We start from the raw sequence: 12343 nt of genomic DNA, 5'->3' as shown, positions 1-12343 counted from the left end.
ATTCTTATTTGGACTATAGTAGCTGGCATCCCCACCATCAAAAAAGATCCATTGTCAAGGGTCAAATGGTGAGGGCTGCCTGAATGGTACATAATGACTAGGAGTTTATTAGTGAACTAGAATTTATGATGATGTTTAAAAGAAGGGGTACCCCGAGACCTTGGGCACGGATGTTAGGGATGAAATTATCTGTAAAATGGAAAATGGTACGCACAAGGCCATTTTGATGGGAGTGCCTAAAAGTGTTGTGGGGAGATTAGGAATTAATGTAGATAAAAGTGGTATGGAGAAGAAAAGTGAAGGAATATTTTTTGTCATTACCTTTAATCAGGATGCTGAATGGTTTATAAAGATGATTCGGAAAAATTGGGGTATTCTAAAGTTGGATAAGAATGTGGATGAAAAGATGGGGGTTGCTCCTAAATTTGTGTCCCGGAAAGACAGATCCTTTAAAGAGATCCTTGAGAGGGGGGGGTTACATGGTAAGGCTGCAAGCACTAGTAAAAATTAGGTAATTTTAAGTGTGGGAGATGTAGTACTTGTAAATATATTATGGAAACAGGGCAACAAATTACGGTTCATGACTGTTTTATTCCTATTCAGGGTCATTACAATTGCCATACTCAGAAGGGTTTATTTAGGTAAATGTGAAGCATGTCCTGTGCATTATGTAGGAAAAACTTCCAGGCATTTCAGGGAGCGAGTGAATGAGCATATATGGGATTAATAGACATCTTAGATCGACTAATGCCCTTGCTAGACATAATGGTGTATTTTCAGGGTATAATTTTACATTTTGTGTTATTTAGCAGATCAAAAAAGACAGCCAGGGAAAGATACTGTGAGCTGAAATAGCAACTAAGGTTAGATACCCAAAATTTTCCTGGCATAAATGATTGTGTTAGCATTGCTCCTATATTAAAATTAAAACCTATATTAAGTAGAAAATAGTATAAGTTATTATACCAGCACATCAATGCATTTTAAATGGATGAGTTTCACAAAAATATTTAATTTTTATGTTTTATGTATACTTGTAGTTGTATGTATTAGTTACTTAAATTAGTCATGTTGCTTTAAGGTTTTAAGTTTAAGTTTTACATTGGTTAATTGGGTGGGTATTTAAAGGAATGTTCAGGCAAATATATCATTGTTCTGATGAAGTCCTTAAGGTTAGGACAAAACCTAGCTTTCATATGAGGCTAAGGTTCAGTTTGTGTTACTTGGTTGTTGAGATATTTAGAAAAATGTGAAAATTATATCTATATAAATTAATATAAAAACAGCCGTTAATATCTCTTTACTTGCACTAGGCAGATGTGAAATATTAAGGCTGTTGAGTTTGTCATTGTGTAAGCTTTAAGATGAAATCTTTTAAAACCTTGTACATAGCATGGTTTTGGAATTGACACAAACATGAACAAGCAATATTTGACACCCAGACGTGTCAGTGGGAGGTAACTGCAGATGCACCAGGAGGTGTCACTCGGATGTAATGAGTTAACCAAATAACTCTGCAGTCAAGTAAAGTGTGTCATGAAATTCCAAGGACCTTAGGGAGAAGGTTGACGAAGCAAAGACTCACTTTCCAAATCTGTCCACCGTCCTAGACTCTTGGCTAGGTGGGTGGACAGTGGGACTCTCATCGGTGAGTTCCTTCTTGATGGCTGCCACCACCACGGGGTCTACTGCTAAGCCTTTTGCCAAATATTGGTGATCTACGGGGCTAACTCGTCTCTGGGGAAACAACTCTATGGAATCAGGGGCCTTCCACATCCACTGTGCGATCAATTTAACGAGGTCATCAGCAGGAGAGATCACCGAGGAAGTAGATGGGTGAGCACCAAATGCTTGCAAGTACACAGATTCCTCATAGGACGAGTCTTTGGGCTTCCAATCACCCCCTCTGTTTTAGGGTCTCCAGGATTTCTCCAAAGGAGACATCTTCAGGGGGTGAACAGGGGGAACCCCTCCCCCTCATCAAACTCAGTGTCTTCTGTGACAGAGTCTTCCAGGAATGTAAGTGCCTCCTCTTGCACATCTTCTTTTGGGGTGGTTCCTCAGTGGAAATCAATGAGGAAGACTCCTAAGAAGAGGGGCCCTGTACAGGGTAACTTGCAGCTTCGGTGCTCACTGTCCCGACATGAAAGTTGGTGGCAGCTTTGGACCAGAAGGTACAGACATATGACAATCCGATACAGAAGAGGCCAGCTTGGAGCCCACCAAAGGCTAATGCACTCTCCATGACTTGGAAAGCAGCCCCCCACCCAAGGGGGATGAGAGCCCAGAACGAAAAAAAGCAACCTTGGAATCGAGGTCACACCCTGCTCCAAAGGACTGCCATCCGAAGCAGAAGCCAGGGAAGAGCCCACAACTGCCAGGGCTAAGGACGTCTTCGAATATAAAACCAGAACCAATTCAAAACCCTCGGGCAGCAGAGCTACAGCCCTGAGAATCTACCGGTTCTGAGGCAACTGAAGATGTCAGAGCAGTCCCTGGAGCCAAAGAGGGACTGCCCTTGAGCACCAGGACAGCTGGAACTGGGGAAATCTAAGTGGTGGGCTCCAAGCCTCCTGAGGAGGTCAGAGGAGGAATATCTGGAGTCCTAAGGGGGGAAAAAACAACTCCATAGGGGAGGGGAGAGAGGTATCAGAAGGGGCAGGAAGACTCCTGGCCGCCAAAAGCTGATCCACCAACCTCACAATATCTACCTTGGAAAGACTCCTGGAAGATCGAACAGACATCCCAGAGGGAGATTCTGGCCTTTCCAAAAAAAAGGACTGGGTAGTTGACCCACAAAGGGGTCTATGGAATGCGAATACCTTGTCCTAGGAACATGTAATGGTTCAGACTTCAGCACTGAAGGGGGTTGGTAGAGTCTGCTGCAGTGCAGATGGTGAGGGTGGTACCGACTGGGAAACTAAAGAAGCCAGTGTTGACATCAGCACCAAAACTCTTGGTGCCATGACAACAGTAGCCGGTACCGAAGATTCTCATTCCGTTAATTTTGGAACCTTAGTCCTCGGTTCCAAAGAGACTGCTGGAACCGAATATTTGGGTTTCTTAAGTCTCTGGTGCCACAGGGGAACTCAGCACCGAATGACTTCTATTTTTGATTTGATCAGATTTACTGGAGTGGGTTGGATCTGACTTGGACAAAACTTCCTCGAAAGAAGATTTCAACATCCCTTTTAAAATCAATTTGTTGTGTTTTTCTACCAAGGCCCTGGTACTGAAGGCCTGGTAGATCCAACAGTCTAGATCCAAACGGGGTGCACCCAAACAATAAATGCATGAAAGATGCCCATCTGAATTAGGCATCTTTCGCCCACAGTCTTGGCACTGCTTAAAACCTGAAATGGCCTTTTGCTTTTCTGACATTTTGACAGAAGAAAATGAGTAGCTAATGGACAAAGGATCACAGACAGACAAATGAAAATTCTACCAACGATGGTAGAGAGAAATACTAAAACTGTTAAGACAGAAAAGAAATACCAACAATGGTAAAATAGAGATACCTTAAAAGGTAAAAGAGGGAGAGGGGAAGCCATCAACAATGGCAATGAGGATACCGCAAGGTATTAGGGGTAGAGAAGCACAAACACTCAAAAAATATATACGAGAAATAAAATAATTATAGGTTTAGAAAGGACAAAGTTTTTAAAGAAAGATCAATATATTTTTAACTTGGCGGGAGAGTATCGGCTGACACGCAATCAGATCAGCAAATGAGATCTGCGGTAATGAAGACAGGGACATTGTGGGTAGAGTCCTACCTCGAGAGTTTTTTGGCTGGCACGAGCTGTATGCCGAGCTGGTTCCGAGGATTGGAATAGAGTTCCAGTAGACAAGAATTTATCTGATGTTGTCAATCTTCATTCAATGTTTAGCATATTTAGGGTAAGGAATCTGACAACAAGCATACCACAACAAAGCTATCATTTACACTTCCAAAAAAGGGGAGTCTGACAGTTTATCTAAACTCAAATATCCTCAGTAACTTGGTGAAGTAAAACTTCTGCTTTTAGAAAGAATCAGCTTAAGTCTATGCTACAATGAACTTACTCAAGTAAGTTGAATACATATATTTGTAACGCATCTCTCAAATTTCTGTCTCAAAATGTGGAAGACTACCTCTCAAAATTTGGAACAAATGGATAAAATGTGGAGCACTTACTAAGAGCTTCATCTAGGAAGCTCACATGATGGTAAAAATGAGTTCATTTACTTTTTCTTAACAGTGAATGAAAGTGCAGGGAGCATGGACTTAAAACTTAAAATTTGGAGCGTTCCTTGTAATGAGGTACTGTTGAGAGGTAGGGTTTGTAAACCTGATTTATGATCTTCCACCAACCTTATGCATTTGAGAACTAGCTTTGTCGGTTACTTTTAAGCCAGCATTAAATGAGACTGCCCCAATTTACAATTTGGGAGCATGTTAAGAGTCCACTTGGTACACTGCAGAGATTAATTAAATGTGCTCTGCCCCCCCCCCCCCCCAAAAAAAAAAAATTACATAGCATCAGTGCTGCAAAGTGCATCAAACTTTTGAAGACTTACAAAGGATAAGATACTCAGTTGATATTTTAAGGAAATCTCAATAGAATTTGTATCACTCACTTCAAAGTTCACTACAGATACAACCTCAAAAATAAAGGTATGACTTACCGGGTGGAGGACCTGGTGGAGGCATGCCTACAGAAAAACAAAGGAAAATGTTTACTGTCTGCTGACAAAAATAAATACAGGGTAAACTCTTCACTGTAAAACTGAAATCAAATGTGAATAAAACATTCTTTATTTTGTGGCCAAATTAACTATACACAATTAAATAGCAAAGTATAGTGAAACTATCTTTTGTCATAAATTTTACAATTTTTTCTCAAAATATACAGATATGCAAAGTACCTGTCTACAATCAGGTACTTTGGTAACATACAGAACAAGCAGTAATACACCAGGTAACAAACAATATGCAGCAACTTGAGACAGTTAAACAGAGAAGCAGCATCAGATAGGGCTTCTTACCTGTCCTAAAAAACAGTGTAGATGACTGATGAAAAAGACAAGCAGTTGCATGGAAGATAAGTGGCAGGGAAACATTTTAAAGTTGGCAAAAACTATAGTTGCTCTTTGCTGCCTTTATACTAGAACAAATGACCATACCCCCCCCCCCCCCCCAAAAAAAAAAAATGCTAGCAGTACCTTCAGAAAGTCAAACTGCCATTTTTTGCCTTGGTTTTCAAACAGTTTTACTGATTAAGGTTCTCTTCCACTACATCAGCTTCCCGTTCAAGTCCCCTTCCACTCAATCCATGCCATTTAACAAGACTGCTAGCCACTGGGTGCACGGTAACCGTATGAACTCAATGCTACTACTGGCTTGTTTAACTTTAGACGGCAGCACTAACCCTATATCCTTGCATATGGGTGTCTCTACTAGGCTGAGCGGGTAAATGAAGCATAGCTCAGGAATAACATTCACCTTAAGTCCTGAGCAGCAATCACTCCAACCTGGCTGTCTAGTCATGTCCAGGCCTCTGTCAAAACCTTGAAGGACTACCTCCCATCAACACATTCACCTCCCAGGACAGGCAAGCTCATCCTCCACTGCCTGCACTATCAGATGCCCGAGCTGCTAATCAACTTTGCATAGCCTGGCTCATACGGCTTTATCCCTCTAAACCACAAGCAAAGCTAAAACTGTATGTAAAAATGTAGAAAATCCTTTTGCCAAATAAGATCGGCATATGCATCAACATGGTCGCAGTACAATAATACTTACATGGGGTGGGAAATTTAAAAGCTACACTGCAGTACAGAAATTTTTCAATCCTATTGGGACATTCCTTAATGTGTCACTATGGGAAAGTATGTCTGTTGTTTTGTCTTTCAGAAAATCACTTAAAAACTGAAAAGATACAGTGCTTCAACTTTTAGCAAATCAAACCAAAATAATAATCTATCACAGGTTTGACTGTGATGCCATTATCCATTACTTAACCAGTGTTACACCCGAAAGCTTAATAACACAGAGAATGCTAATGACGATTTGGTTTATCTTCATTAAAGTGCGCAGTCAAAATACGATTTCTCCAAGAACTGTGTACCATATGACATGCAGTTTCCTGTAGCTGGTTCACATGCACACACATACATATATGACACAGTATGCATTACGACACATTGATCTATATACAAATATGTAAAAGCCTCCATGTTAATCTACATACACAAATATCGTTCAGTCTTTATAATTTTTGTGTATATATATATATATATATATATATATATATATATATATATACACACACACATACATGAAATGGCAGCATTATGATACACTGATCATATAAAATTAACCTCAGTACTGTACGAAGCAGTTGACTGGTTATTTACATCGTCACAACAGACTGTGAATATGAAAAGACATTTTAAATAAATGCAACTTTTAGTCCTTACAATTTCTTTGGGCACAAGTAATACTACTGGACAGCTCATGTACTTGGTGATTGCAGGTAGAAGCAACCCCGAAAAAGCAACATTTGCTAGCAGTGTAGTCATCTTTTTTTCCCCACTGTTGTGCAACCTCAGAATAGGTATATATAAGTGTAGGGGTGTCCCCTCACATGGAGGGTGCAGGGGAGCTTGTCCACTGAGGGGGGTGGGGGGAGAGAAACTTGCCTCCTAGGTTTACCAAATATAGTTTTGGCCTTTTTTTCCCTTTTTTTTTTTAAATCTATCAGCACTATGTGAAAGATTGACATGAACCAATTTCTTCAATTGTCTTATGTAAAAAAAAATGTTACCGGACTATTTAAAACAAACCTGATCACCTTTTGTACGGTTTTCACTGCACTACAGTTTAACTTGGAGATACAACAAGACAGAGTCTCTCTACTATCACAGTTCTTGCAATTTTCTATTTTCTAGCAAAAAAGATGGAAGTGATATTCATGGTTGCTGTTACTGGAACTTACATCCGTTCTACACTAAAGTCAGAAATGTTTCTTCTACTCAGCTTTCCTTCCTCCCCATGAACAAAAAAACTTGATTTTGCTAATATCCACTGGAGTTTTCAGTTTGTGATCAAGCTCTTCCCTTCTGACTTCTAAAACTAAGGCATAAGCAGCACTCTCTCAACTCTTCTTGCACAATCCTCAATGTCTTCTTATGCGTTCTCCATTATCTTCTTGTTCCCCTATTTCTAGCTTTCCTATCTTCCAAGTATGTAAAAGCCCAAACAGGGTGTTCATATAAGAATACCCTTCACAGTAAATGAAAGAAGCCTTAACAGTTTGTGTAAGCTTGTTAGCTCCAACCATTAACACTTTAACGGCTTCCTCCTCCACACCATCAGAGCACCCCCTTCTCCATCAACGAAGAACAGATAATTGAGGTCCCCTGGATTACGTTTTGTAGATGGTTGTCACACATCCTCCCCCTCCTCTACTGGCTCCTCACCTGTCTAATGTTTACTTTCCAAACTCAAGCTGTCAAGGAAAACAGCAATAAGCCAAATTTAAGGATCAACAACCTTTGACAGAACCCTCCTTCATATTCAGAGAGTGAATAACACCACCAAAAGGCAGATACCATAATCAGCAAAAAAAAAAAAAAAATACAATGAGGAATGCAGCGCTACTTCATCTGACAACCGGAGGACAACTTTGGCGTCCATTAACAAGCTTTCACTCTACATAGGAATGTAACTGTGCTTGTCAGCTTTCTACATATATTGGAGATTACTGACTGAAGTTATGTTTAGACGCCACAGTTGTTGACATGGATCCATGCATTGCTGAAAAAGAAATGTATGTTGTTTTATATTTTATTTATATATATATATATATATATATATATATATATATATATATATATATTTTTTTTTTTTAAATCTCCCTGCAATGGTTAATCAGTTGTCAACAGCTCTTCTCTTCAATAACTTGATCAGTCCCACCTAAGTCTCCTCCAGGCACAACATGATCCATGTCCTGGCCAGTGATGAGACAGAGGATACTGGTACAATGCCATACTGCTACCAGGGATTGAATCCAAACCCCCAACATCCCATAGCAGCCTGGAAAGCTTTTCCACAGCTGCCTTTTGCAGGTGCATGTATGCTTCGAAGCAGTACACTACTTGAAACTCTAAGCTTGCCTTAATGCTGCTACTGCAGTGAGACTAGCCCCCCCCCCTAGGATGTGCAAACTGTCACTGACCACCCACTCCCATCCTCCACAATCCAGTCCCTCCAGTATCTCATGCTGCTAGTCGAACATGAATTGTATGTGGCATAATAAGGACTTGATCCCCTCTGTGCCTCAGGGCTGAGTACACATGCTAATTTTTTTATACAATTGTCACAAAAGTTCAATGATCAGAAAATCACAGACAATTTAATACTAGAATTTACAAGTTAAAGGAGGATTGCGAAAATAAGGACTTGCCTTTATTTCTCTCTACCTGGATACCTATGTTGCTTGGAATGGACACTACTATCAAACAGATATTTGAGAGGGCCCAGAGATCCCTGATCTGCCACCTCCACCAGCATTTCATTTAAGGCTGGTGATTATAAAATTGTTATCCTGTGCCCAGAAAGAAAAGGTTTGTAAGAATGATATGAACGACTTCAGGATTTACCTATCTAGGGGGAAAAGTTTTAAAAATGACTACTTTGTACAAATGGACCAAAGACAACTTCAGCTGTCCACTCATGAAACCCTTAAGGATAAACAAATTAATTAATTTCTTCTCTTTCCCATCCAGACAATGATTCTCAATGCAGGATGGTTCATGGTTCTTAAATGAACCCTTTTGAAGCACTTCCTTTTGTAAATGTGTTTGTCCCTTCCCAACCAGAGGATATGGGCCGTTCCTCACATACAGGAAAGTTACTGCACAGTCATCCTATGTCCCAATCATAAATGGTCAAGGTAGTCAAAAGGTGATGTAAAATCTAATTACATCTCACCTACACAGATTGTAGACGACTGAACAACTCAAAGATTATGATGGAATATTTTTATATTCAGCAATCATTTAAAGATGTTAAACAACAAATCCAGCTCAGGTTCCAATGCCTTGGATTATTACTATTATGGTTTACATGTGGTTGGCTACTTTTCTGCCTCACGTTTTATGTATTTTTGAGGGCATTTAGTAAATCAAACAGTAAACGGCAACTACTTTAAAAGGTTTGTGCCACAGCTTTTTATGAATGCTGACATTTGGAGATTAAACTGAGTAGACTTTTTGAAACTAATTAACTAAGGTTCATTATCTGTAGCTGCTCTGCCAATAAAGTACTCAATTAACATACTGCAAAACGGCACCCCTTTTTTGTTCAATATATCAAAGCAATCAAAAGCTAATATGTCAAGAGAATATATCGGGGTCTATATTGAAAGCTTAAAAAACCTAATAACTGAATACAAAAACAATGACACATATTCCGCAAACCACGAATACACTGAACGTCCTAAACCGCGAAATTCAAAAGCTCGAACCATCATAGTTGTCCCACCCCACCGCCCGCTACATACTACCTATCCAAACAAACTAAATAAACACATACATACACTAACCAAAACCCTACTTTTAACCCTAAACTAAACCCAACTTCTAACCCTACACTACATCTTGCATATACCATCATCTATGCACTTACCTTAACCCGCACCCTAACCCTAAGGTCCGTAACTATTGCACACTTACCTTAACAAGCTATACCCAAACAAAATAAATAATCCACACACATACATATAACAAAATCCAACATCTAACCCTACGCTACATCTCACATACATTACCATCTATGCACTTAACTTAATCCACACCCTAACCCTAAGGTCTGTAACTATCGCACACTTACCTTATGGAGCTATACCACGGAAGGGCCAACCATGATGATTCAACATTTTGGATTTCATACTTCAGGAAGATCTATGTTTACGTGATTCGATGAAGACGTGTCGGCATTTACGTATTCGGGTGAGTCTTTGAGGAAATAATAGGGAACCGAATATATCTGGTTACAATTCACTTTACTGAATCACATAATTCTGACTAAATGAACTGGTGTGTTTTTGTCAAATGTGTGCGTTATTGAATGCAGGAAATGTTGATTCTGATAGCATCATCTTTCTGTGGAGGATGTGAAGTTTGCTTGTGTGTGGGGTAACTGGGATTGTTTACTAAAGTTGAAACTTTTGGAAGTACTCAAGGGTAGGAATGCATGTGCAACTGCATGCAGGTTAAAGTTAAGTATGGGTTAGTTAGGATAATACATTTTGCATTGTGTGGGTCTCTTGAGTAGTAGCACCATTAAGGAAATGTTTTTTCATAAGGTACTGTACAGGTGTAGGGTTAGGGATAGCACCAGAGTTAGGCTTAACACAAATGAACAAGGTAGTATGGGGGCCAAGGCTGGGTCGAATCTGAATGTCTCTTATCAGTAAGTCTTTAATTGTCTTCATTCTTCATGTAAGGTTTTACACCATAAATAATGAAAGAACGGCATTACTTAACCCTTGAGATGCAGGTATAATACTGCAACAGTTTTTTTTTTTTTTTTTTTTTACTATGACATATAGGTACCTTCAAAGAGAGATCAAGATCCTTCTTTCTTTTCTATAAACCTGGGTATAGTTGAAAGGGCAAATGCAATCTGTGGCAGTTTGCTTCATTAGTCAAAAGCCATTTTCGCATCATCTGGCATGCAATCTGTACTGGACATCTAGAATCCGAGGACAAATTGGAGCCCACTACTTTGGAAATGCACCACATAAAACAAATGAACATAGATTTGAAAATGCATGCAAATGTGAACTGGTTGTAATCCAGCAACGATTTTTAACCTAATCAACACTTACTCCTTGTTGTTCACACTTAGTTTGTTGAATATTACTTTTCCTCAATGCTTCCTTTTCAAGTCTTAGTTCTTTGCTAGGGGAAGAAATACTATAAATATGATAAACACAGACTATTCAAAAGGAGAGGTGATACTTAATATAGGACACTGTTTTGAGGGATAACTTATGAGAAAGGATGTAAAAATATTAAGTATGAAAGTGAGATTCATAGTTTCAACTTTCATATATGTGCAGTGGTAATCAGCAAATAGCAGTGCTGCATCTGTATTTAAATAAGCAAAGTGTGAATAAATGGTGTGACTTTGAAAGGCTGTTGCTATTCTCTTGAGGATCAGCATAAAAAAAATCCTACACTCTCCTTATTTATTGACTTTCCCTTGTCTCACTATCACCCCTTTAGACTTTGAATTATAAATTTGTGCTTGTGTTATGTACATGAGCCTTAACTGTGTAGCTCTGAAATATCCCTTCAAATAAGGTAACCCAAAACCATCTTGGTCTAGTGGAAGGATCAACTTATCCCACTTAACCCTTGCCCTCTTCCTCTCGAGATAAAACACTTCAGCTCTTTATCTTTGCCCAAAACTTTTCCTCTTGTTGATAAAAATATATCTAACCTGTATACAAAACTAAGGGACTTACATTTTCACTGCTTGTATTTTACTATCCATAAACAAGGGCATCCAGTTTTTCAGTTTTTGTATTATCTTTTGGCTGGTCTCTTCCCACATATCTGTGGTTGCCATAACAGAAGCCTTTCAACCTATACTCCTAAACATTTCATTTTATGTCCACATACATATGGATACTGCTGAACTGATTCATATGTGGGTACATAATTTATGGCTATAGCTTTTACCTTCATTATTTTTTTTAAGCTGAAAAGGTGTGAAACTATCTCAAAATGTTCCAACACAACAAAATGTCCTTTATTTATAAGGTACAAAATAACATCTGTGAAGAAAGCCAACTTTTCTTGATTACCATACCAATTATATCCCTGAATTTCTGAGTACTTTATTTTCTTTGCCAATGGATCTAAATATAAAACAAATAATAAAGGGTAAGGAAAACACCTATGTCCAATTCGCCTTTTCAGAGCCAAAGTAACAGACAAGAACATTCCCACTTTAAATTTTGCCCCCAATCCCTAGTATATCCCTCTAACTAAATGTATACTTGTATGAGAGAATGCAAATGCTTTCATTGCCCTACTCAATTATCCAAGCTTACTCTGCTGGACAATTTCTCTGCATCAAGACCACCAACGAGTGGTATTTTACATTCTGCTTCCCTCTGGATCAGCACTATTCTGTTAATGTTGTGAAATGTTTGCCTCCACTCAACAAAACCACAGTGATCCATTATCCATCAATTTTGGCAAACAATTGACATTTTTTTACCTAATAGAGACAACCACTTTATAATCACTGTTTAAATCTGAAATGGGTATATATACCAAGCTG

General features: G+C 39.0%; 1 protein-coding gene across 1 annotated transcript in view; it reads right to left on the bottom strand.

Moving 5' to 3' along the window:
- LOC122790151 (pre-mRNA 3'-end-processing factor FIP1-like) overlaps nucleotides 1-12343 on the bottom strand; it is a gene marked incomplete in the record, with an annotated part of 1284544 nt that overhangs the window by 609941 nt on the left and 662260 nt on the right. Inside the window, 1 exon segment of the mRNA XM_044057737.1 lies at nucleotides 4669-4695. Coding sequence (XP_043913672.1) covers nucleotides 4669-4695 — 27 coding nt within the window.

This window comes from Protopterus annectens, chromosome 15.part0, assembly GCF_019279795.1.
Source record: "Protopterus annectens isolate FY-2018-M chromosome 15.part0, PAN1.0, whole genome shotgun sequence".
Lineage (NCBI taxonomy): Eukaryota > Metazoa > Chordata > Ceratodontiformes > Protopteridae > Protopterus > Protopterus annectens.
Note: the sequence above shows the minus strand (reverse complement) of the source record. Positions and strands in the feature narration are given on the sequence as shown.